General features: G+C 43.3%; 1 protein-coding gene across 1 annotated transcript in view; it reads left to right on the forward strand.

The window, feature by feature from the left end:
• Positions 1-27392, forward strand: part of RPGRIP1 (RPGR interacting protein 1) — a 71109-nt gene that overhangs the window by 25559 nt on the left and 18158 nt on the right. The window contains 13 exon segments of the mRNA NM_001313773.1: positions 1480-1503; positions 2595-2741; positions 3217-3290; positions 6427-6572; positions 9626-9765; positions 9902-10045; positions 10503-10620; positions 12853-13305; positions 13466-13617; positions 14058-14400; positions 15601-15761; positions 16091-16294; positions 18130-18268. Of these exon segments, the coding sequence (NP_001300702.1) occupies positions 1480-1503; positions 2595-2741; positions 3217-3290; positions 6427-6572; positions 9626-9765; positions 9902-10045; positions 10503-10620; positions 12853-13305; positions 13466-13617; positions 14058-14400; positions 15601-15761; positions 16091-16294; positions 18130-18268 (2245 nt within the window).

The following is a 27392-nucleotide window of genomic DNA, read 5'->3' on the forward strand; positions in this document are numbered from 1 at the left end:
TACAAAACAATAGTAATGATTAACTCTGGGTAGTAGAATTATAGATGATTGATATTGTAGTCTTTATATTTTTCTGAAATTTTTCAACTTAATAAAAAATCACAAAACTACAAGGAAGGATCATCTGGCAGTGGAGTGAATGGTATAGGTTGGCTGGCAAAATAAAGTGGTCGGTGAAAAATGATTGTAGTTGTTCCCAGGAGACAGGATGAGGGTCCCAACCAAGGCAGTGAGAGAGGCCCTCGGAGAAAGGACTGTATTGGGAACTTCCAGGAAGTAGAAGAATGGACTTCATCGCCAAAAGGGAATGAGTGGAAGAAAGGGGGAAGTGAAAGGCAGGTCCTGAGTGGTTAGCATGGGCGAGCAGATGGTGGTGGTGGTGTCATTCATCCGGATTGGGGATTGGCTATGGTTACCTCTGCCCCGGTACTTCTGTTCTGATGGAGACGAAAGGCATCTTTATCTTTACGAGGTCAACCCCCAGACCTGTGTTTTGGAGAGAACTATGCACATGCTTGTATTTTTTGACTTGGTTAATTTGGGTAGCACTTACTGAATGTGGAAATAGGAGAAGGAAGGTAATTTTAAATTGTACAGGTAAACAACAATATTTATAGGATTACATTTTTTAAAAACCCTATCTATTCCTCCATTGCATTAGAGGAAGAAAAGGAAGCAAGCCGTTCTAAATCCTTAGCCATGGTAGCAACAGTATAGAGATGACCTGAGATGGTGAGTAATCACCAATAATTGTTTAAAATGTAGGTTTTACCATTTGTTTTCTCCAGCAGTTTGCCTTTCTAGTCATTCTTTCTTACACACGTACTTCAAAAAGTTTGCCTTCTCCTACTCCCTTAGCAGTAAACTCTGTTCATCAGTAGCACCGACTCTGGGGTCAGGAGGGTGAGGTAAGGCCTGTGACTCTGAGCAAGTGACTTAGCTCTCTGAGTTTTGGGTCCCTCGTTTTTTAAGGTTTTGGTAATAATAACTCCCTCTTGGATATACTGTGAGGGTTAAATGAGATGATGTCTGTAAAATAATTACAACAACTATAGTGCAACAGGTAATGAAACACACAGTTCTGTTCAACCAATAACAGCTGTTGTAGTTAGTTTGCTTAGCGTTGCTTTTTCTGTTTCTAAACCGGAAAGAAAACTTTTCCGAAGCATGCTGAGTAAGAGCACCTACTCTGAAAATAAATAATTTTCTTGGATATTCCACCAAACGCGATACAAATGTGAATAAGTGACCCTCCTTGCTTTTTAAAGAAATTGTGTTATCTGTTATGTTCACAGACTTCCTGGTAAGCTAGGGCGAGGGAAAAGCAATTAGTAAACAAGGAGTCAAATGGACTTGATTTCTCAGAATTTTTAAATCTTCCTTAAACTAACCATTTAAACATTTGTGTTATAGAGATAAATATCAAAATAAATATCAAGTTAATAAATCAGTAGAATAATATGTATTTTTTTCTTTCAGGCATATGAAACTCTGCTCCAGAAGGTACTTGATAAAGATTCTCTTTTTTTAAATTTTTTTTAAAATGCATTTATGATAGTCACACACACACACACACACACAGAGGCAGAGACATAGGCAGAGGGAGAAGCAGGCTCCATGCACCAGGAGCCCGACGTGGGATTTGACCCTGGGTCTCCAGGATTGCACCCTGGGCCAAAGGCAGGCGCTAAACCACTGCGCCACCCAGGGATCCCGATAAAGATACTTTGAATCTCCTTTTCTTAGTAGTAAGAATAATAAAACCCAAAGAAATTTGTATTAATCTTCAAGTCACATAACGCCAGAATTTAGCCAAGTAAATTGAAGTTATTATGACCTCGAATTCCTATTAAGACAAACGTCCTATTACTATGATTAGAAGATATTTATTGTGCTTTTTTCATAAAACCAAAATATGAGGTCTGAAATACATGGGATAGTATTTTTCAACCTGTTGCTGGAGAGAATTATATAGCATTTGTTCAGAAATTCCTGAGTATTCCTCTAGTGTGTATAAAGTGACAAAATATAACAAAGTTGTTGCATAGCTTCTGTGATGTTCTGAAATGTTCGGTGCCATTCAGTCCTGCCAGTGGAGTGCAGGTGGAACTGGGTGAATGGCCACGATTAAGACAGTCACTAAGACAGAGTTCCCAGCCTAAAGAGCTGTTCCTCACCAGACATGTCCACCAGAAAGAATGCACACTTCTAAAGTTAACATGTCACTTTGCTAGGTCAAAGGGAAGAGTTATCACCCTAAGAAGCATTCAAATAGCTTAGAAACTAAAGGCAACTGTGACAGGTGTCACTTCACTTAGAGCCAGGGTTTAATTTGAGCCTCGGGAGAAGGAACGCTCCAATTATGGATTACAGTTTCCTGGAGTGGAAAATCCTCACTAATAGGGAAATGATACTTCCTGAGAAACTCTAGGGTGATAAGCAAGGCCAGTTTATAGTACAAAGGTACCTACCATGTTATCAATCAAAGCCATTCTTCTTGACATCCACTGGGGAACGCTAGGGCTGCTGGTATCTTGAGACCAGGTCTGCTGGGTGATACGACAGTTTCCAGAGTAACTTCCCTTTTGCCCCAGAATCAGGGAATCCTGAGTGCTGCCCATGATGCCCTCGTTGGGCAAGTCAGTGAGCTCAGGGCAGAACTGAAGGAAGAGAGCAAGAAGGCTGTGAGCTTGAAGAGCCAACTGGAAGATGTGTCCATCCTGCAGATAACACTGAAGGAGGTAAATAATAATAACCGGAAGGTGGAATCAGTCGTAAGTTACATTTCAACTTCAGAGGTGTTAAAAAGCGTGCCTTAGCAACAATACGGCTATTTCGTTTTTTCAAATGAGAAAAATGAGACTCCAAAGTGATTAAGTAATTTGCTCAAGTTTACACCATTAGGGGGAAAACTGGGATTTACATTTGCGACTGTTCTCCAAAGTTTTTGCTGTATTATAATGTTCTGCTGCTTCCTTAATGGTAGAAACTCAGGCACCATGAAAATTTGCTTCAGTGAATCCTCATTATTTCCAATAAAAGTTTCTATCACACCTTCAGTTGGTTCAAGTCTTTCTAGTTGAGTGGCTCCTTGTAGACATGAGACGTGAACATAGAAAGCCTCCTGCCCAAGCCCCACTCTGCCACAGAAGAGGGGAGACGTGCAAGGCAATAGGTATTATGATACTATCTCAGGCATTCTACTGTCATTCTTAGTTTCAGGAGAGAGTTGAAGATTTGGAAAAAGAACGAAAATTGCTGAATGACAATTATGACAAACTCTTAGAAAAGTGAGTACCAAGTTTGGGTCCTGTTATAAAAGACAATTATGGAAAAGTGCCCTTACATTATAAAACAATGCCTAGTGTGGGTAAGGATGTAGGGAAGCTGTTACTGGACACTGTTAGTGACAATATTAGTCGGCACAGTCTTTTTGGAAGGGGATTTGATGCTGTCTATCAAAATGCTAAATGTGCATATGCATGTATTTGCAAAGATAATGTATAATAAGAATATTAACTACTACATTGTTGCTAATAGAAAAAAAAAGTGGAAACACCCAAATTTCCTTTGATAGGGCTTGATTAAATAAGTAAATCATGTTGCATCCCCACAATAAAATCCTATGAAGCTATTAAAAATGAGGTAGACTTGGGATGCCTGGTGGCTCAGTGGTTGAGCACCTGCCTTGGGCCCAGGGCATGATCCTGGGGTCCTGGGATCGAGTCCCGCATCGGGCGCCCTGCATGGAGCCTGCCTCTCCCTCTGCCTGTGTCTCTGCCTCTCTGTGTGTGTGTCTATGAATGAATAAATAAAAATTAAAAAAAAACTCTCTCTCTCTCCTCCCTCTGTCCTCCCTCCTCATGCTCTCTCTCTCTCAAATAGATCTTTAAAAATAAAATACCTAGAAGTTGGGATCCCTGGGTGGCGCAGCGGTTTGGCGCCTGCCTTTGGCCCAGGGCGCGATCCTGAAGACCCGGGATCGAATCCCACATCGGGCTCCCAGTGCATGGAGCCTGCTTCTCCCTCTGCCTGTGTCTCTGCCTCTCTCTCTTTCTCTCTCTGTGACTATCATAAATAAATAAAAAAAATTAAAAAAAAAATACCTAGAAGTTTAAAAAATTTAAATATAAATTTAAATTCTAATATATTATATTATATAGAATATATTATATTTATATTCTAAATATAAATTTAAATTTAAATTTAAATTCTTCTGACTCAGTTAAAGGGAGCAGGGGATAGTTTGGGGAGGTGGTATTAGGAGCATCCTGGGAATATCTGATGCTCTGCAACTCAGTGAAACAAAGTAGTGTGGGGATTATCACTTTGAAGACTCTGGGTAGCAGACGTTGCTGTTAGCCTCTTCCCTCATTACTCAGAATGTTATCTGCTTGGATTATCATGTAACATGCAGCTAGGAAGTACCAGGAACTTTTTTCTTAAAGTAGGCTCCATGCCCAGTGTGCGACCCATTGCCGGGCTTGAATTTACAACATTGAAATCAAGAGCCAGATGCTTAACCAACTGAGCCACGCAGGTGCTCCAATAACTCTTTTTTTAAAAGATTTTATTATATTTTAAATTTATCTGAGAGAGAGTAAGCACGTGAGAGAGAACACGAGTAGGGAGGGGCAGAGGGAGAAGGAGAAGTGGACTTGCTGCTTCCAGAGCAGGGAACCTGACAGGGGGCTAGATCCTGGGACCCCAGAATCATAATCTGAGCTGAAGGCAGATGCATCCCCAACCGAGCCACCGAGGCGCCACCCCCACCCCTCGCAAGAACTCTTAGTACTAGCTTAAGCAAGTTGTTTTTATTTTTTTATTAAATTTATTTATGTATTTATGTATTTATGTATTTATGTATTTATTTGAGAGAGAGTGAGAGCGGAGAGGAGAGGGAGAAGCAGACTTCCCACCAAACAGGGAGCCCGCAATGGGGCTTGACCCCAGGACTCTGGGACCATGACCTGAGCTGAAGGCAGACACCTAACCGATTGAGCCACGCAGGCGTCCCTAGCATGTTGTTTTTAGACCACATTTATTCAAATGATAAATAGGAAAAAGACATCTACGGAAGTAATAGCTTGATTATTATCAATGTCACTTCACTTAGGTAAATAATCAAAGACAGATTGTATGTGTTTTACACTCAAAATGGGTCTGGCCTGACAGCCAGTTACAATGGTGTGCAGGGTATTGTTATTGAAAAGGTTAGTCCCGGGGATCCCTGGGTGGCTCAGTGGTTTAGTGCCTGCCTTCAGCTCAGGGCGTCATCCTGGAGACCCAGGATCAAGTCCCACATCAGGCTCCCTGCATGGAGCCTGCTTCTCCCTCTGCCTGTGTCTCTGCCTCTCTCTTTCTCTCTGTATCTCTCATGAATAAATAAATAAAATCTTAAAAAAAAAAAGAGAGAAAAGGTTAGTCCCTGCCCTTCTGTGTAGTAATTTATTAATCTGGCTCGAAGGCGGGATCCCTGGGTGGTGCAGCGGTTTAGCGCTTGTCTTTGGCCCAGGGCGCGATCCTGGAGACCCGGGATCGAATCCCACGTCGGGCTCCCGGTGCATGGAGCCTGCTTCTCCCTCTGCCTGTGTCTCTGCCTCTCTCTCTGTGACTATCATAAATAAATAAATAAATCTGGCTCAAAGGCAAATATTGTCTAAACCAGCCATTGGTGAAGGTAGATAGAGGAAAGGAGTTCCAAAAGAGGAATATTTTGTTCCTCATTTATTTGAAAGTCTGTTTCTATAAGTAACCTCTGCACCCTACATGGGGCTCGAACTTACACCCCCACAATCAAGATTCATGTGCTCTTCCAACTGAGCCAGCCAGCTAGGTGCTCCTGTTCCTCATTTTTATTTTTTTATTTTTTATTTTTTTTATTTATTTTTTTTATTTATTTATGATAGTCACAGAGAGAGAGAGAGAGGCAGAGACACAGGCAGAGGGAGAAGCAGGCTCCATGCACCGGGAGCCCGATGTGGGATTCGATCCCGGGTCTCCAGGATCGCGCCCTGGGCCGAAGGCAGGCGCCAAACCGCTACGCCACCCAGGGATCCCCTGTTCCTCATTTTTAATTCAGCAGGCCTGAGAATGTTCTGGTACACAGTATCATGCCTACAGAAAGCCATCATGCTGGAGAAATTCCTTGGGAACTAGATGTGATTTGGGTGGTTTGCTCAGTGGGGTAGCTGAGACCTGAACAGAAGTGACACTAAGGAACTCCGCCACCGGGCCCAGAAGTTCCGAGGCAGTTGGTAAATGACAGTTACACAGAAAGCAGGGACAGTAAAACCATGTAGGGGAACGAATGATGCACTAGGCCCAAGAGATGCCGAAACTGTGCAATAAAGACGTCACATCACACACCTCTGAGTATTTATCTGACAACTCTCGCCTCACTTCTTACCTGCTCCCCATTCCCAGCATGCTGGCCAGCAGTAATCAGCCTCACTGGAGCAGTGAGCTCGTGGGGGAACAGCTACGGCAGAAAGTCTCCCAGTTGCAGGACCAGCTGGACGCTGAGCTGGAGGAGAAGACAAACATCTTACTTCAACTGTCCAGAGAGAAAGGTAGGTCAGACTGAAGACCTTTCTCAAATGAGGCATCTTCTACATCTTGTGTTGGACAAGGGAACTCAGGCCAGCAGTTCTCCAATCCCCTCACCTGATCCTGTTTTTGTGTAGATCACAGATAACTGCAATAAAACCAGTGGCAATCAGGTCAGATTCACCATCAAGAGAGGTGACACCTACCTCACATGCATACATTTTTACATGTAATGAGTTTTCATTTGAGAGGATGAGAACTCTTAAGTTTATTGGTTTAATTTTATTTATTTATTTGGCGCAGGGCAAAGGGAGAGGGAGAGAGAGAATCTTAAGCAGGCTCCATGCCCAGCGTGGAGCTCCATGTGGGGCTCGATCTCATGACCCCGAGACTATGACCCGTGCCGATATCAAGAGTCAGGCACCCCTTAAATTTATTACTTTTAAACATTCACTTTATTAAAAGTATTGAAAATGAATTTATCTGCCTTTTATTCTTACCAATCATTTTAGAGGTGATCGGGAGTCTTGTTTTTTGCTTTGTTTTGTTTTAGCACCTGCTACCTCAAATTGAGAAGCAGATGCCCGGGCAGCCCTGGTGGCTCAGCGGTTTAGCACCACCTTCGGCCCAGGGCCTGATCCTGGAGACTTGGGATCGAGTCCCACGTCAGGCTCCCTGAGTGGAGCCTGCTTCTCCCTCTGCCTGGGTCTCTGCCTCTCTCTTTGCGTGTCTCTCATGAATAAATAAATAAAACTTAAAAAAAAAGAGAGAGAGAAGCAAATGACTGCTCTTGGTCACCAGTGCCATTTCCCCCTGACTTAACTCTGAGATCACAGGAGATAGTTATTCTCCAGATCTTCAAATACTATCAAAGAGACCTTTGTTCTCACTTTTTCCAGGCTGGACCTTGATATTTAGTCATCACAAAGTTAGATTTCATTAGATTCCAGTATATTTGCATAGGAGAGTGAAGGAAAAGAGGTATGACATCAAGAAAAATATGGACCCAGAACCATAAAAGAATAAAGCTGAGGACCGTGTAGTATGTATGAAGTACAGGACAAGTATTGTGAGGACCTTGGGATAATCTAAACTCCCCCCACTATCCGGGAAGGTTGGTGCAGCTCCTGCTTCTCCAGGTGGGGCTCTCCTGTCCTGGGGACACTCGCCCCAGTCTTAGTCCGGTTCCTCGGGGGCCCCTCCCCCTTGGATGCCTTTTGTTTATTCCTTTTTCCCCCCCATCTTCCTACCTTGATAGAAGCGTGAACTCTTCTCACTGTAGCATTCCAACTGTTCTCTCTTTAAATCTCAGGCCGAATTCGTAGATTTTCAGGATGTTTTGAAGGTTATCTAGGTAATTTGGTGGGGACAGGTGACTTGGGGACCCTACTCTTCCCCCACCTTGCCCCACCTCTAAACTCCCCCCACTAAACACTGATCACCTTCCTTCCCTGAAACGCCCACCCGAACACATGGACACAGAAGTGCCCAAATGCCCAATCTCTCTCCTTTCAGGTCAGGTGGGAGTGGGAGGTGCCACAGGGAGCCAATAGCATAGAAATCAGGATGGAGTGGGGGAGGAGCTGGAGAGATACTGGTTTGGCTGGTGCTATGACAAAGTTTGCACTGTAGGGACACCTGGGTGGCTCAGTCGATTAAACGTCTGTCTTTGGCTCAGGTCATGATCTCTGAGGTCTGGGATTGAGTCCTGTTTCAGGCTCCACACCCAGCAGGGAGTCTGCTTCTCCCTCTCCCTCTGCCCTTTACCCCCAAACTTGTGCTTTCTCTCTCTCAAAAAAAAATAAATACATAAAATCTTTTTCAAAAAAATTATGCAGTAAAGGTACCTGGTTGTCTCGGTTAGTAGAGCACATGCCTCTTGGGATGCCTGGGTGGCTCGGCGGTTGAGCGTCTGCTTTTGACTCAAGTTGTGATGCCTGGGTCCTGGGATCGAGTCCTGCATCCGGCTCCCTTTTGGGAGCCTACTTCTCCCTCCGCCTGTGTCTCTCTACCTTTCTCTGTGTGTCTCATGAATAAATAAATAAAATCTTTTTTTTAATAAATAAAATCTTAAAATAAAAATAGTAGAGCATACAACTCTTAATCTCATGATTGTAAGTTCAAGCCCCACATTGGGTGTGGTGGCTTCTTAAATTAAAAAAATAAAATTTACAGTACCCCAGTCTGTCAAACGGCTTTGTTTGCTGCTGCTGGTGGTGTTTTCTACAGTTCTACGGGTGTTTTTTGTTTTGTTTTTGTTTTTTAAAGATTTTATTTATTCATGAGATACACAGAGAGAGGCAGAGACAGAAGCAGAGGGAGAAGCAGGCTCCATGCAGGGAGGCCGTATGTAGGACTCGAACCCTGGGACGGCGGGATCATGCCCTGAGCCAAAGGCAGACGCTCAACCGCTGAGCCACCCAGGAGGCCCTTTATTTTGTTTTTGGAGTCTAAGTGTCAGCTCAGTTTTAGTGGGTCAATATTTCTCTCTCTCTCTTTTTTTCTAAAGATTTATTTATTTATTTCTTCATGAGAGACACAGACTGAGAGAGAGAGACAGAGACACAGGTAGCAGAGAAGGAGGCTCCTTTCAGGGAGCCTGATGTAGGACTCGATCCTGGATCCTGGGATCTCCCCGTGGGCAGAAGGCAGCGCCCAACCGCTGAGCCATCCAGGGGTCTCAACAATATTTCTCTTTGTACAAATAAGAGGAAATTGCTTCTCTAAAGGCAAATTTATTTATTTATTTATTTATTTATTTATTTATTTATTTATTTATTTATTTATTTTTGAAGACTTTATTTATTCATGAGAGACACAGAGAGAGAGACAGAGACCCAGGCAGAGGGAGAGGCAGGACCCCTGCAGGGAGCCCGAGGCGGGACTCGATCCCGGGACCCGGGGTCACACCCAGAGCCGAAGGCGGCAGCTCAGTGCTGAGCCCCCCAGGGGTCCCCAAAGGCAAATTTATAAAGTGAACTAAGCATTGGTGGGAAAATGTAATTCGCACTGGGTGCAGCTTTAAGCCTGGCTGCCACCAAGCCGGAGCGTGCACTCCCGGGTGACTTGTCCCCAGCCCAGAGCCAGGGCCTGCGGCTCGAGGTTGCCAGCCTGCGCGGGGAGCAGGCGCGGGAAGCAGAGCTCGCGCCCTCGGGGGACAGGCTGTGCCGCGGTCACCACAGGCCGGCGGGGGTCCAGGACGCGGGCCTGGCCGAGGTAAGAGCTCGTCTACGCGGGCGGGCGGGGCCCCGCATAGAGGCCGCTGCGAGGGGCGGGGGCAGCGGGTCGCAGGGTCCCCCCCCTCCCCCCCCCCCCCCCGGGCACCCCCCTGACCTCGGCCTTCCCGCCGCAGCCCCGGGATCCAGGGGACCAGGGGGACAAGACGCTGGCGCAGGTGGTAAGTGAGCTGCAGGCGTCGCAGGCCGAGACAGCGCTGGAGCTGGAGAAGGCCAGGGACATGCTGGCCCTGCAGCGAGCCATCAACGTGTGTTACCAGGTGTGGGGGGGCGGGGGGCACAGAGGGCACCTGGGCCTGGGAGCCGGAGGGGCCCTGATGACAGCCACCGGGGAATGTCATCCTAAGGCTCGATCAGCACAAGTGCTCCAGGAGGAGCCTGTGATGAGCCCAAGACCTTTCCTAGCTCAACCTGCCTTGTTTTGTTTTTAAAGATTTTGTTTGTTTGTTTGAGAGACGGAGAGTGAGCGAGCGAGAGGAACAGAGAGAGCAAGCGCAAGCGGGGTGAGGGGTGGAGGGGGAAGCAGGCCCCCCACGGAGCAGGGAGCCTGTTGGCTGGGCTGATCCAAGGGCCCGTGGTCGTGACCTGAGCTGAAGGCAGGTGCCCACCCCACCGAGCCCCCCAGGCCAAGTGTCCCTTACGCCCCTAGGGCCCCCTTTCCGTGTGGCTCCTGGGTGCTTGCTCCTGAGGCACAGCTCGGATGTGGTTTTGTCTCAGGAGGAACTGGAAGCAGTGATGACGAAAGCAGACAATGACAGTAAGGATCACACAGAGACACTGCAGAGGCTGACTCGCCTCCTGGACCTCAAGAGCCACCGCATCCGTCAGCTGGAAGGTATTTTGAGAAGCCGCGGCCTGCCACTACCCGGCAAGTGTTAGTCCCTGCTCTCACCTGGACCCGTCACATAGCTGAGGCCCGTGCACCTGGCGGGAGGCGGCCTTTTGTGTCTCGGCATGTGACACGTCCCTCCTGCTCTTTGTCCTGTCGTCCGTGGTGTTGTCATACGTGGTCAGCCGCCGCTTTCCCCCCGCGTGTCCGTGTCCTCCTCCAGTTTCTCGGAAGAATGGCAGAGGCCCCACAAGGCCTGAGGCGGTTTTGAGAATTGAGGGCGGACGGCCGTTGGCCCCCAGAGTGGGGTGACCCCCGCCCCCTCTCGAGCCCAGGCCCATAGAGACGCTTTATCACTTGGCTCTCACCCTCCTTTTCTGTGATCCCCGAATTCTTTGCTGCAGTTCGAGGATGTCGAGGCGACAGGGCAGCTGGCCGGACACTTGTGCAGGGTGCGGCGGGCCATGCTGGCGGTACTTAGCGCGGTGCCTGCTGACCAGGAGTGGGTCTCGGCCTGGCCTGCCCGAACAGGGGCTTTGGTATTAGACCCAGTTGTCAGAGACCTGACCTACACTAGACCAATTCACCAAAGATCTTTTTTTTTTTTTAATTTTTTTTTCAAAGATCATTATTTAAATCAGAATATTCAATAATAAAAAAAGAATATTCATTACATATTTTTTGGTAGTGACCGTTTCGTCGCTGCCATGAGACCTTCTGAAACTGCTGTTCGGGGCAGCGCTCCCCCTGGAAGGCAGAACCAGTGAGCGGGTTACAAAGGAAATCCTCCCTTGGGTTGAAAATTCTCATCAGATTCAGGGTCTTTCTCCTGGGACAGTGCAGGATAAATACTCTTAACTACTTCTGAAGATTCATTCGCTTTAACTTTTTTTTTTTTTAAAGATTTTATTTATTTATTCATGAGACACAGAGAGAGAGAGAGAGAGAGAGAGGCAGAGACACAGGCAGAGGGAGAAGCAGGCTCCACGCAGGGAGCCCCATGTGGGACTCGATCCCGGGTCCCCAGGATCACGCCCTGGGCCGAAGGCAGGCGCTAAACCGCTGAGCCACCCAGGGATCCCAATTTTTTTTTTCATTTGCTTTAACTTATAGTTCTTTCATTACTGGTAAGATCAAAGAGTTTTTCATGTGTTTAGCAGTTATTTTTATTGTGTCTTTTGAGAATTACCTATTTCTGTCCTTTACCTGTTTCTTGATAGCATTTTATTCATTTGTAGAATTCCTTTATATGCTGAGATTATTGGCCTTGTGTCACATAATGCAAAACTTTGAATCTGTTTTAGTTATGTTAACCTTATCAATTAAGAAACCATTAGTCTAATCTTTGTATTCCATTTATTTTGGGCAGGAAGACATTCTGATGTGTTCAAAATATTTTTATTTTTTTTTATTTATTTATTTTTTTAATATTTTTATTCTACAACATTAACTCTTAATATAGGACTTTCACCATTGACACATTGTGACCATTCAAATACTCCCCAATTTGAAGCAAACTATATATCAAAGTTTCTGATTGGTTGGACATGGCAGGTAATGCACAGATTTGGTACATGTCTACATGTCTACATCCCATGTCTACCTCCCTACATGTCTTTTCATCCCATTGCCAATATTTTCAACCTATTTCCAGTAAGTTTCCTCTCCAACTTTTTATTCCATTACTCTTTGGCTTACAGTGGATTGATTGATTGATTAACTGATTGATTTTTGCCTTCTTATGTTAAAACCAAATTCGTAACGGAATGAAGATCCTTGTGACTGATCTGGCTGGGAGGGAAATCACTTCTTGGTGGAGTCTAATGTAATAGGCACTGTGACTATAACTTGGCATTCTCTTGATGGCCCGTATCCCAAATTTTTGGAAATACTCGTATTTTGTGTACCTAGTGCTTCTCTTGGAATTAACAATTAATTCATAGGACCTTGCTATAAAACAATGACATCTGTAGATGAAACTGGGTCTCCAGTGTTTTCCTGAACTTAGGATTTACTTTCCAATCAGTCATTTTGTACCTTATCTCTAAAGCAGGCCTTGGGTTATTTGGCCCTCAGAATTCATGCTCTTGCTTTTTCCTTTTGAGTTACATAGTGTCTCGAAATAATCAACAATTTGGACTTTCATCATGATTTTTATTCTCCTTCTGTCCAACTTATTTTACCCTAAGGAAGAGCTCTCTATGCTTTAATGGATAGGCAGTTTTCTTTTCCCTCTAGAACAGCTCAAAGATGTGGTTTATGGCACTCGACAGTTGTCATTATGTCTGGAAACACAGCCAGCTCATGGAGATGAGGATAACGTGGACATTTCTCTACTGCATAAGAGTGAGAATCTTTTTGAACTGCACATCCACCAGGCCTTCCTGACATCTGCTGCCCTGGCTCAGGCTGCAGACACTCAACCTACCACTTTCTGCACCTATTACTTCTATGACTTTGAAACCCACTGTACCCCACTGGCTGTGGGGCCACAGCCTCTCTATGATTTCACCTCCCAGTATGTAGTGGAAACGGATTCCCTTTTTTTGAACTACCTTCACGGGGCTTCAGCTCGGCTTGATCTACATCAGGCTGTAGCCAGTGAGCACCACACCCTTGCAGCTGGCTGGATTTGCTTTGAGAGGGTGCTGGAGACTGTGGAGAGGGTCCATGGCTCTACCACACTTACTGGTAAGTGCTGTCGGCTTCCCACAGCTCCCGGGATTAATGTGGAGTTTCCCAGAGTCTAGAGTTGCTCTTCTGGTGGTTTCCCATCTTTTTCCTCTGCCTTTATTCTTAATCTTCGCCACACCATCTGTATCCTCCTTGCCTTTCCTACTCTGCTATCCAGGAGCTGGTGGAGAAGATTTCGGGGTGTTAGAATACTGGATGAGGCTGCGCTTCCCCGTAGGATCCAGCCTACAAGCATCCAATAAGCGAAAGAAAGCTCAGGCCTATCTGTCAGCCAATGTGCCTGGAGCTTGGGAGGCCCAGGAGGATAAGGTGAGAAAAAGGATGTGCCCATGCACCTCAAAGGAGCCTCAGCCACGAGCTCATGAGAACAGCACAGTCTTCCATTCTCAATACCTGTTCGTTGAATGTGAATGAAGGAGAAAGCCTGTCATTCCACAACTAATCCAGATTCTTCCCTTGGTCAAGCTTGAGTTTGAAATGAAAGCATACCCTTGCAGCCAGCTGCCCACCCCACTACGAACAACATAGCTTCTCCGTTCCCTTCTCTAACATAAGGCTTGAGGGCCAGCACCTGTCTGGGTGACTATGCCGGAGCCAGTCTGCAGGCAGGGGAAGGTCCTTCCTCTGTGCTCTGTCAGAATTCAGCACTTCCTGGGGTCAGAGCTCGTCCTCCTCGAGGTGCTGGGCTTCACGTGCGGCAGTTCTCTCAGGCTGCCCTTTTCCTTCATCCAAGACCAACATCTTTCCAGTCCAGATTGGAGACTTGGAAGCATCAGAATGAGCTGCGGGTGGAAATCATCAGATGCCACGGCCTCCGGAGTCGACGGCTGGGAACTCAGCCCAGTCCATACGTCATGTACCGCTTCTTCACCTTTTCTGACCACGACACTGCCATCATTCCAGCCAGTAACAATCCCTACTTTGGAGACCAGGCTCGATTCCCAGTGCTTGTGACCTCTGACCTGGATAAATATCTGAGGCGGGAGGCCCTGTCTGTGTATGTTTTTGATGACGAAGACTCAGAGCCTGGCTCGTACCTTGGCCGAGTCCAAGTGCCCTTGCTTCCTCTTGCACAAAATAAATCCATTAAAGGTGGGAGTTCAACGTTATTACATCTTCATGCTCTCCACCCAGTGTTGCCTTCCCGTCCTACTTTTCTTTGATTACTTGCTTGGAACAGTCTCTCTTAAAAAACCTGCTAAGAGGATTTTAGAATATGGTCAAGAGCAATGGAGCAGAAGACTTGGTGCCTCACTAATCCTATGGAAACATTGGCTTCTTCTGCTTTTTTTTTTTTTTAACAAAAAAGCAAGATTCTTAAGTCCATACATCCATCTCTGAACAAAAAAATTTTTTGTGCTTCCCAGTATTTGTATCTACTTAAGGCCTATTGTTTCCTAGCACCTGACTAGATATCAGATTATAAGCTGTGTCCTTAATACTCTCCCATAATTCTCTTGCTTCTTTGAAGCACAAGTTAAATTTCATGCTGCATCATGACAAGGCAAATTTCTTGGATCCTTTTTCCTCTTTTCCTCCGCTATGGAGCTGAGGTGAAGTTAGGAAGGGTCAACTCTCTGGTTCCAGTATTGGGAGTGTGAGGCAGGGGTGTCTGTGCTCTCATTAGTAAGTATGGATGGGTAGAGCCGGTACCAACCATGTTTAACAAGCTTCTGGATGTGTGAGGCCTCTTTCCTTCCAATACCACAAGAGCTAAAAAAAAAAAAAAAAAAAAAAAAAGCCAACACTTTTGCTCACAACTCATTCTTTGCCAAAAAGAAGAGGCAATATGGGCCATCTGTTAAATTAATCAGTGTTACAAATCAGAAATCTGGCATTTAGAAAAAGCCATTTTGCTGAAGTTTTCTTGGCTTTTGTTATTTTAGAAATAGGGACCACTTCAGTATATATATATATCTTTTTTTGTTTTGTTTTGGTTTTGGTACACCTAAGGCCTAGCAAGCATTAGGTAACAGCAATAATCATGTAATCATATTTATTGGCCAGGTGACTGATAACAAGCAAGTTATACCTTTCCATACATCTTTATCTTTTGACTGTCTCTTCTGGAAACCTGGAGATACCCATCTTCCCCTACAAATATTCTAAGTGAATATTAATATTTACTGCTATTTTATGTTATTTCTGAATATATTATCATCATGCTTATGTAATAGATGTTAATGACAAACAAAATATGGGAAAATTCAAAGTGGGGGAATAGATAAGGTGCTGATAAATACTTACCTACTTCATGTGATCAGATCTTATTAATGTCTGTGTGTCTATCAGGTGATTTTAACCTCACTGACCCTGCGGGGAACCCCAATGGATTTGTTGAGGCACAACTGGACTGGAAGTCTTTCTACCAGCCCCCAGAGAGCTTCCTGAAACCAGAAGCTCAGCCTGAGGAGAACAGCACCAAGGATAGTTTAGAGAGCTCATCTAAAGAGGTAAAGGCTTCCTTTTCTCCCCAGGTAGCAGATCTCCACCGATCCTGTGGAGCATATTTGAGGAAAACAGTATTAAAATTGTAGTATAAGAAATGCCTTCTGTGAATGCCATGTGTTCTGCAAACTTATTCTGCATCCCTCGTAATGCCATGAGCCTCCTGAAGAAGCAAAATCCTGGGGTTTTTTTGTGGGGAGAAGAGAGAGATGGCATCTCTCAGCTCTGTGGCAGGAGAGGCACAAAGTCTCATGCTAGCTCATAAATCCCTTCCTTGAGTATCAAGGCTGTTAAACTCTCATCTGGTAAGGTTGTCTCTGATCCTTCTATTTAGGACCAGATGGCATTTGCTGAGATTCCCACCGAAGCTGGCCAGTATCAAGCTAAGCAAAAACCTCCACAGGTGGGAGAAAGAAAGGAAAGGGAACATCAGGTTGCAAGCTACTCAAGAAGAAAACATGGCAAAAGAACAGGCATCCAAGGAAAGAGCAGAATGGAATATCTTAGTCGTAACATCATAACTGGAAATACATTACAAGTAAGGCCTTAGAAACCCTGCAAATTAAAATATGGGTTGTAGTGTCCCCAGATATATTATTCTCACGTAGAAGTAGACATCTAAGATAAGCAGTAATCATGGTTCTTTTGTGGCCAACATGTGTTTCAAACATATGTAGTTTAGGGACGCCTGGGTGGCTCAGTGGCTTAGTGCCTGCCTTCAACCCAGAATGTGATCCTGGAGACCTGGGATCAAGTCCCACGTCGGGCTCCCTGTGTGGAGCCTGCTTCTCTCTCTGCCTGTCTCCCTGCCTCTCTCTCTCTCTCTCTGTGTCTCTCATGAATAAATCATAAAAAAAAATGTAGTTTAATAAAATTCTGAACTGTTCATTTTATTTATTTATTTATTTATTTATTTATTTATTTATATTTATTTTTGTTCACTTCATTTTAGTGTAATTTAGTTCAATAGTTTATGGACTCTGCAATTTATGCTGAGAATTTTACCAGTCCACCTCAACTGTAGTCAAAATAAGTTAAAAACCAAGTATTTATTGAAAACTTATGTGTTTAATACTCTCTTTTCTTCATAGGAAACATAAAGTTACTATGTAGCACCTAAAAATATATATATGAGATTATAAATATATGTAATAATATTATTTAATCATATAATCTTTTATATGGTATTGATTGTATAATAATATTAGCATATAATTATTAATTTTATGAAATTATAATTATACTATATATAGAGTTGACCTTTGAATAACATGGATTTCAGCTACATAGGATCAACTTATACATGAGGGTTTTTAATAATACAGTATTATAAATGTATTTTCTCTTCCTTATGATTTTTTTCAAATTTTTATTTAAATTCCAGTTAGTTAACATATGGTGTAATATTAGTTTTCAGGAGTAGAACTTAGTGATGCATCACTTACATATAACACCTAGTGCTCGTCACTACAAGTGGCCTTCTTAATACCTACCACCTGTTTAGCTCATCCCCCTCCAACCTCCCTCCATCAACCTTCATTGTTTCTCTATTGTTTGTTCTCTCTTGGTAAGAGTCTCTTATGGTTTCCTTCCCTCTTTTTTTTCCTTCCCAAGCGTTCATCTGTTTTGTTTCTAGAATTCAACATATGAGTGAAATCATATGGTATTTGTCTTCCTCTGACTCATTTCATTTAGCATAATACACTCTAGCTCCATCTACATTGTTGCAAAAGGCAAGATTTCATTCTTTTGATGGCTGAGTAATATTCCATGGTGTGTGTGTGTATATATATATATATATATATATATATATATATATATAATCTTACCTCTTCTTTTTCCATTCATCAGTCAATGGACATTTCAGCTCTTTCCATAGTTTGGCTATTACTGATAATCCTTATGATTTTCTTTTTTTTTTTAAGATTTTATTTATTTGTTCATGAGAGACAAAGAGAGAGAGAGAGGCAGAGACACAGGCAGAGGGAGAAGCAGGCTCCTTGCAGGGAGCCCAATGTGGGACTTGATCCCAGGACTCCAGGATCATGCCCTTGGCCAAAGGCAGATGTCCAACCATTGAGCCACTCAAGCATCCCCTTATGATTTTCTTAATAATATTTTCTTTTCTCTAGTTTCTTTTATTGCAAGAATATAGTATATAATACATATAACATACAGATGCATTAATCAACTGTTTATATTATTGGTAAGGTTTCTGCTCAACAGTAGGTTATGAGCAGTTCAGTTTGGGGTGGAGGTTAAAAGTCATACACAGATTTTTTTTTTTCATACACAGATTTTTGATGCCCCTAACTCCCATGTTGTGTTGTTCAAGGGCCAGCTGTAATTATATTTGTTGTTCGTATTCTAAAGCAGGTGAACTACACTGAATGGAAGTTCTCAGGACTGAAGAGCTCCATAGATGATGGTTTAAAATATCAGCAAAAGGACAAGGAAATGACGTCATCCCATTCAGTAGTGATGCAGAAAGAAGCCCTAAATCCTGTGAATGGTATTGTCTTTTTAAAATCTCATTTCCTGTTTAATCATTGGATTATTTTATCAAGCCAGTTATTTACATTTTTTTCTTCTTGCATTGCTAAACTTTTCATGGAAAATTAGTACTGAAGATTCTAGGCTTAGTTTTATGTTATAAGTGCCCTGGTTAGACCAACCAAGGCTGGAATTCTCAGAATAGCTTTATATGTATTTATTTTTTTTAATATTTTATTTATTTATTCATAGAGATGCAGAGAGAGAGAGAGAGAGAGAGAGAGAGAGAGAGGCAGAGGGAGAAGCAGGCTCCACGCAGAGAGCCTGACGTGGGACTCGATCCTGGGGCTTCAGCATCACGCCCAGGGCTGCAGGCGGCGCTAAACTGCTGCGCCACCGGGGCTGCCCCTTTCTATGTATTTAAAGCTAGTTAGCCTGCCAGTTTGGTTCCCTAGCAAGTATATTCTGTGAATTATGGTTACGAAGAAATAGGAGAAGGAATGTGATTGGCTTATTTGTGATGTCGATTTAATTTTTTTTAAATTAAGACAAGGCTTTTTTGTGTTACGGTGAAAGGTAGAAATGATTTCAGGTTATGGTATGGGCAAACCAGATAATTCAGACCAACTCTCTCATTGAGGACAACTAAAAAGCTGAAGTTAGGGATCCCTGGGTGGCGCAGCGGTTTGGCGCCTGCCTTTGGCCCAGGGCGGATCCTGGAGACCCGGGATCGAATCCCACGTCGGGCTTCCGGTGCATGGAGCCTGCTTCTCCCTCTGCCTGTGTCTCTGCCTCTCTCTCTCTCTCTCTCTGTGTGTGACTATCATAAATAAATAAAAATTAAAAAAAAAAAGCTGAAGTTAATATATTTTTTAAAGATCTTAACATTTCTTAAAAAGCATTAAATGGTCGATAAGGAAGAATTACTTACCCTCAATCAGGGACATGATTGAAGCTCAGAGAGGTGAGATGGAACTGCGTCAGCCCTGGGACATTGTCAGTCTGGAAAAAGTGGAGGAGAGGCTGAACCATGCTTTTGCTGGACTTTTGAGGTGGAGAAATAGGCTACAGTGTGAATCTGGTGTCTACCCAGCAAAGGAAGAGGTCCGCGCTGGGCGGAAGGGCCCACTGGTCGAGACCCCTGGAGGCAGCACCATTCTGAGTCTCGTAGGTTCTGGGAGGTAGCACTGCGCTTCAGGTACCTGCAGGGCTAGAGAGCCAAGGGCTGACCCAGTGCCCACCAGGACTCGGATATCACAGTTATCAGACACAGCCTGTGTAACAGCTGTGCTCACAAGCTTCACGAAGATAAAAGCTAACCTTTAAAATTTCAATAAAGAATTGGAGCTACGAAAAAATTGAGATCGTAAGTTTTAAAAAACATTTTGTCTTAAGATAATTTCGAACTTACATAAGAGCTGCATGACTAGGACAGAAAAATTTATATACACACAAATTCACACATTCACCAACTTTTAGCATTTTCCCACTTTCTGCTTTATCATTTTTTTTAAGCATTTGAGAATAAGTTGTCCACCTCATGCCCCATTACTGCTATATATTTCAGTAAGGAAAAGGAAATTATATGACCACAGAGTTATCAAGTTTGCAGACTTATCTTGGATACATAGTACCTACTGTACAGTCAGTTTTCAGAATTTGCTGGTTGTCCCAATAACATCCATTATTAGCAGTCTTTTTTTTTTCTCTATCTAATCTAGAATCGTACATTGCATTTGGTCATGTCTCTTTAGTTTCCTTTAACCTGGAACAGTTCCTAATCTTTGTCTTTCCTGATAATTGACATTTTTGAAGACTATAGGTGGGTTGTTCTGTAGAGTGTTCCTCAATTTGGATTTGTCTGAGGTTTCTTTGTGATTAAATTCAGGTTATGAATTTTTTACAGGAATACCACAAAAGTGACATTGTGTCCTTCTCACTGCATCACATTAGGAGATACATGGTGTCAGTTTGTCCCATTATTGGTGATGTTAACTTTTATCACTTATTAAAAAAGCATCTGCCAGGTTTTTTCAGAAGTTATCATTTTGCCTTTGTAATTATTAAATAATCCATGAGAAGATATTTTGAGACTATATAAATATCTTGTTCCTCATCAAATTTCACTTGATAATTTTGGCATTCATATATGGGCTTTTTGCTCAAATCACAAAGTCTTTACAAAATACATTGCAACTTTTGGAAGTGAATCAATAGAAATTATAGCACTGTTCAGTAGAGAAATTTATCAGAGGAATAGATGGTTCAAAAACAGATTAGATACAACTGAAGTGAGAATTATTAAGAATAAAGCAAGGAGAGATGGAAAGAAAAGAAGAAAGAAGAAAGAAAGAAGAAGACATAAAGAAAGAAGGAGACATAAAGGATAAAATGGAGAGCTCTAGACTACATTTAATTAAACGTAGAAGAGAAGAAGGGGCAGAGGCAGTATTTGAAGTGTTAATGACTTTGAGTTTTCTAGAACTACTAAAGATATTAATATTCAGTGAAATGAAACTCAAGTAGGGTAAGTTTAAAAAAACAAAAAACAAATATAGGAGTGCCCGGCTGGCTTAGTTGGTGGAGCATGTGATTCTAGATCTTGGAATTGTGGGTTCAAGCCCCATGTTGGGTGCAGGGATTAGTTAAAAATTAAAATTAAAATTAAGAAAATTCAAAAAAAATTTTAAAAATTCAGATCTAAACATATCAGAGTCAAAATGCAGAAAGTAAAATCAAATAGAAAATATTAAAAACATCTGTCTAAAAGAAAAAGATAGGGGCGCCTGGGTGGCTCAGTTAGTTTAAGTATCCAACTATTGATCTCCGCTCAGGTGTTGATCTCAGGGTCACTAGTTCAAGCCCTGTTTTGGGCTCCACCTCCATGCTGGGTGTGGAGCCTATTTAAAAAAATTTAAAAAGAAAAAATAAAAGAAAAAGATAGTCATGAGTCCATTGATAAGATGGATAACCGACTTGTCAACAGCTACAATATAGCCAGAAATCAGCGGCAAGATGCCTTCGGGATGCCAAAAGAAAATAGTTAACCGCCAACAAGGAATTCTCCACACAACAAAAATATTCTTCCAGAATGAACACAGAATAGACAAAGACAAACCAAAATGGAGAGTTTGCTTTCAAGCTACATCTTGAGGTTGCTCTGTAGGCTGAAGGAAAATTATCTCAGAAGGAAACACAAGGATGCAACAAGAAATGAAAAGCGAAGAATAGGGTTAAAGTGTATAAAGCAACAATATCAGCTTGTGGGGTTAATGGTGGCCCCCAAAAGCAATATCCATGTTCTTAACTCCAGAATTTGTAAATGTTACCTTATTTGAAAACAGATTTTCTTGCAGATGTAACGAAGCTAAGGATCTTGAGCTTTAGAGATCATCCTGGATTGTCTGAGATGCATCCTGTGTATCTGCACAGACAGAGGCAGAAAAGGAGGCGATGTACACGCAGAGGCAGAGTTTGGAATGACGTGACCACAAGCCAAAGACTGCTGGGAGCCAGGCATTCCAGAAACTGGAAAAGGCAAGGGAAAAAAGGAAAAGGCAGATTATTCCCTAAAGCCTTTGGGGTGAGCATAGACTTCCCAATACTTTGATTTTGGACTTCTAACCTCCAAAACTGTGAGAGAATAAATTTCCAGTTGGTTTTTTTCCCTTTCTGTGTGAATGTTTTCATCTTTACTTCTCTTAGTATTCCGGAGATAGAGATGTTTCATCCAGAACAAGTTTAAGAGACACGTACATGCTGTATGTACCCCAGAGGCAAAAACCAAGGCTAAAATAATATCTGGCCCAGCAACTAACATCACTGAAAAAGCTCACGGAAAGTTCACTCTCACCTTATATATCCGTTACTTTACTGTAGAATGAATGGCTCTACAGAAAAGACAAAAGACAGATGAAGGATAAAATGAGGAGGTCTAAGCTACATTTAATTAAATGTAGGAGAAGAGCAAGGACGGAGACAGAGGCAATGTTTAAAGTGATAAATAAGTAATTCACATCTGCATTCAGAAAATGGAATCCTGAGAAGAGGCTGTTTTTTCTGGGCTCTCAGTTGTTAGAACAGCTTGTGAAAGGATGCAGTTGCCTTCAAAATAGCCCTCAATAGTTAGTTGCGGATTGCTTTCTTTGATGACTTTCAGGAGCTTCTAGATTTGAGCCTCAGATTCATCTGTCTTCATCCTGTGTGTCTTGAGGGGGCAATTTTGAAGTTTCAAGGCTTCACACAGCATCTTTACTCTACTAGACCACCAAGGAGTTCTGACCCAGGCCCAGCATGACCAGGTTCTGTTGCTGCTGAGGGCAGAGGAGAGGTCTGCACAGCTGAAAGAAGCGATGGCACATCCACACAACCACACATATCTCAGGTTACACAGCGGTTTCTTCAAAGCCTTACAAAGGACGGTAGTAATTCCCGTGTCCATTAGCCCCAGATGCAAGGGTATTACCTTGATTTTCTTTGAGAAACTTTGGTGATTGCAGCCATCATTGGTTCTGTTGCAGCACCATAGTGCCAGAGTAATGTAGCTTACGGTGGGGGTAACTCAAGCCCTCACACAGAAGTTTGAGGCTGCCATCCATCCCATTGAGACTTCTTTGTGCAGAACAGGTATGTCAGGCCCATTTGATTTTCATTGACATTTGGAAGTCAAAAGTCGTCTCCAACTCCCGGCTCTCTTTTTTTTTTTTTTTTTAATTTTTTTTTTAAAATTTTTTATTTATTTATGATAGTCACAGAGAGAGAGAGAGAGAGAGAGAGGCAGAGACACAGGCAGAGGGAGAAGCAGGCTCCATGCACCGGGAGCCTGATGTGGAATTCGATCCCGGGTCTCCAGGATCACGCCCTGGGCCAAAGGCAGGCGCCAAACCGCTGCGCCACCCAGGGATCCCACTCCCGGCTCTCTTTTTGTTTGAATGGTGGACTAGGAAGTTATCACACTTGGGTCAAGTTGGCGTTGTTTAGTCTTTCTTGGAGAGTGGCCTCTGCACATCCCTAATGTCCCACCTGAGGCTTTCCCTGTCTTCTTCCTCTTTACTCTCCAGAACATAGAACATGGTGGCAAGAAACTGCTGGACACTGAGGTGGGTGAAGAAGTAGCAGCCCTTATGGTGTTTGCCCTCCTGGAAGATATACTTGTTCAGGAAAGGAGGAAGGTTAGACATTTTTGACACAAGTCTGCAAACGTCATCAAACACAGATACCTGTGTCCACGTGCCCTCAGCAGCCGGAAGACATGGAGCCTCCATTGGAGCTTGGTGGTACAAAGTGGAACAGCTGTTAGGTGCCTGCATGAACTGGCTGCAGAGGAAACAGAAACAGCCATGTGGTCGTTTGGCAAGTCTTCCCCCTTCTCCATCTGCAGGTTCAGACAAGTGTAGATGATGATCCAGCACAGAGCAGGAAATGAGCTCATATGGAACAAGGCAGGCATTGCTCTCATCAGATCAAAAGCTCACAGCACTTGATCCTTATCTTCAAAGTATTTCAGTGAATGTGCCTTCTTGCCCAGCTCTGAGAACCCTTCCATTTTTATGCAGAAGGATTGATCAACCAAGAGTCCGCACTCTCTCAAGGCCCTGGGTTAGGTGGTGATGAGTAAAGTGGCCTTGGGTAGCATTTTTCTCTTTAGCAAACTACCCAAGAGGAGAACACCAGCTTCTGGTTTTTCCAGTCACCCCATATATCATGGATAAGTGCCCCCGAGGAGACTCTCAGCTCATCAAAATCATTGATAATGGACAGGATTTTCTGCCCTTGGGCTAGAATCTCTGGGACGGCATCCTGCAGTTCAGGGTAGTCCCTGGAGACCAGCTCTGCAAAATTGTACAATCCGTTGTGGTGGAGTTCTTGGCACCTGAGATAGAAGGCAGAACGAAATCTTTGTGAGGTTGACCTGCGTATAATACAGCATCAGCTTCTTTTCCAGTATGGATTTCCCCTGGCCTGCAGGACTGTGCAGCACCACCATGTGTGGAAATGCCCTGCAGACATTTTAGGATTTAGTAATGGGATCGGCATCTCACATATTTGGAAGGATATGGACGTTTTCACTAGCCCCAGGCCAAAAGTTACTCTTAAGCCACTAAGTTTGTGGTGTTTTGTGACAGCAACCATAGAAAACTAATGTAGACAATAACAAATATTTGTTAATTAACCAACATGTTTCTAAGTAACCCTTGCATCCCAGAAGAGCTGCTAAGGAAAATTAGAAAATATATTACACTGAATGAAAACGAAAATACAACATATCACAATTTGTGAGATGCAGCTAAAGCAGTGCTTATAAGAAAATTGTTATAGCTTTAAATGCTTATCACAAGGAAAAAAAAACTATCTAAACTCAATACCCTAAGCTTCTACTTTAAGAAGCTAGTAAAAGAAAGTAAAATCAAACCCAAAGAAAGAAATAGTAAAGATTAGAGCAGAAATCAATGAAACAGAAACAGAAAAGGAATAGAGAAAATCAGTGACCCCAACTTCGTTTGTTTGAAAAGGTCAACATAAAAAAAAAGGTCAACAAACATGATCAGCCCTGAAAACAAAGCAAAACACTTGATAAACCTTTATCTAAAATGGCTACTGATTAGATCCAACCAGAAATTGCCTAATAATTCGAATAGGAGAAGCTTAATATAAAGAGTTATTAACTATAATAGGAGATTGGACTGGGGGGAGGTAGATGAGGATTGACTAGTAAAAAGTAAAAAGAACTCCAAAAAATACAAAAGCAGATTTATTTATTATTTTTTTAAGATTTTATTTATTTATCTGTTCCTGAGAGACCCAGAGAGGCAGAGACCCAGGCAGAGGGAGAAGCAGGCTCCCTGAAGGGAGCCCCATGTGGGACTTGATCCTGGGACCCGGGGTCACGCCCTGGGTCGAGGGCAGAGCTCAACCCTGGAGCTCCCAGGTGCCCCGCAAGGTCAGGTTTAAGGAGCACCCATTGGTCCCCAGAGCGGAAACAGTCCCCACAGGAGACGTAGGCCGCATCCCGGACTCGGAGGAGGCAATGGAGCAGTGCTGCCCGAGGGAGGCCCAGGCATGGCCCGCACACGGGGCTGGGGGGACCGTGAAGCCGACCTCTGGGGCTCGCAGGCAAACCATTCACAGGGGCCACGGGGCCTTTCCCCGCAGAGCTGCCTTGCTGGGGGGTGTACCGGGAACTGCGCCCAGGGAGGGGCCCTGTATGGGCCCGGAACCTGCTAGAAGTGGATGCTGCAGAGGCCATGTGCTACCAGGGATGTGCTCTGCAGGAACCTGTACTGCTGGAGCCAGGCCCTAAGCTGCGGAAGCCTGTGTGGGAGCCTGGTCTGCAAAGTCCCTGTCTTCTGCAGGAGTCCGCCTCAGTAAGCACATTGGAACCAGGGAGAGATCTTTTTCTTCTCCAGTGATCCTCCTGTGCTCTCTACTGACAGGACAACATGGTACCAGCTGGCAAAGAGGAAATATTTACAGGGTCCAACCCCATCATTGCAGAGCAGGCGATGAAGCTTTTATTTTGAGCTGAGAAGCAATTAATTGATGACTGGTCTGCTGATCAAGGAAAAAAAAAAAAAAAGAACGAAGACACAAGATAGCAAAATCAGGAATGAATGTAAGGCCACTACAGACTTTATAATTAGAAGGACTCTAAAAGAATATTATGAACAACTTTATTCAACTTAGATGAAAAGACAAATCCCTAGAAATACTAGAACTGATTTAAGAAGAAATAGAAGAGCTGCATTAACATATAAAAAGTACAGATGAAAAAAAAAATAAAAAATTAAAAGTACAGATGAGAATTAGTAATTTTAAGTATTCCCCACTGAAAAAGTCCAGTTCCAGATGACTTCAATGATGAATTCTCTCAATTTTTGAGGAAGAAAAATAATGCTGATCCTTCATAGTCTCTTTCTGAGAATAGTAGAGCAAGGGAAACTTTCTAACTGATTTGATTACAAAGTGGTATTATCTTGATACCAAAGCAAGCCAAAGACATAAAAATAAAGCAGCTATAGACCACTATTCAACATGGACACAGACGCAGTATCCTAAATGAAATATTAGCAAACCAATCCAGCACAATATAAGAATATGAAAAGGGTTGCTCATCATGATCAACTGAGATTTACTCCTGGAATGCAAGTTTAGTTTAATAGCAGAAAACTGTTTAATACACTTTAATAGAATGAAAGCGTTATGATCATCTCAATAGATAAAAAAGCCTCTCACAAAATCCAACTCCCATTCTTTTTGTTTTAGATTTTTAAAAATTTTGTTTATTTAGAGAGAGAAAGAGTATGAACCTGGGGAAGGACAGAAAGAAAGGGAGAGGGACACCTGGTGGCTCAGCAGTTTAGCACCTGCCTTTGGCCCAGGATGTGATCCTGGAGACCCAGGATCGAGTCCCATGTTGGGCTCCCCACAGGGAGCCTGTTCTCCCTGTGCCTGTGTCTCTACCTCTCTCTCTCTGTCTCTGTCTCTCATGAATAAATAAAATCTTAAAAAAAAAAAAAAGAAGGAAAGGGAGAGACACAATTTCAAGTAAACTCTGTTCTGAGGGCAGAGCATGATATGGGGCTCAATCCCATGATCCCGAGATCATGATCTGAGCTGAAACCAAAAGTTGGTCACTCAACTGACCTAGCCACCCCCGCACCCCCAACTCCCATTCTTTTTTTTTTTTTTTAATTTTTATTTATTTATGATAGTCACACAGGGAGAGAGAGAGAGAGAGGCAGAGACACAGGCAGAGGGAGAAGCAGGCTCCATGCACCGGGAGCCCGACGTGGGATTTGATCTCAGGTCTCCAGGATCCCACCCTGGGCCAAAGGCAGGCGCCAAACCGCTGCGCCACCCAGGGATCCCCCAACTCCCATTCTTGATAGAACTCTCACCAAACTAGGTAGAAGGAAATTACTTCAAACTAATAAAGCGTAACAAAACCTGTAGTTAACATCCTACCATGTGGTAAAAGACTGAATGCTTTTCCCTTAAGATTGAGAACAAAGAAAGGATGTCTGCTTTCACCACCATGTTTGAACATTGTAGTAGAGATTTTTTTTTAAGATTTTATTTATTTATTCATAGAGATGCAGAGAGAGAGAGAGAGAGAGAGAGAGGCAGAGACACAGGCAGAGGGA

Source organism: Canis lupus, chromosome 15 (genome assembly GCF_011100685.1).
Source record: "Canis lupus familiaris isolate Mischka breed German Shepherd chromosome 15, alternate assembly UU_Cfam_GSD_1.0, whole genome shotgun sequence".
NCBI lineage: Eukaryota > Metazoa > Chordata > Mammalia > Carnivora > Canidae > Canis > Canis lupus.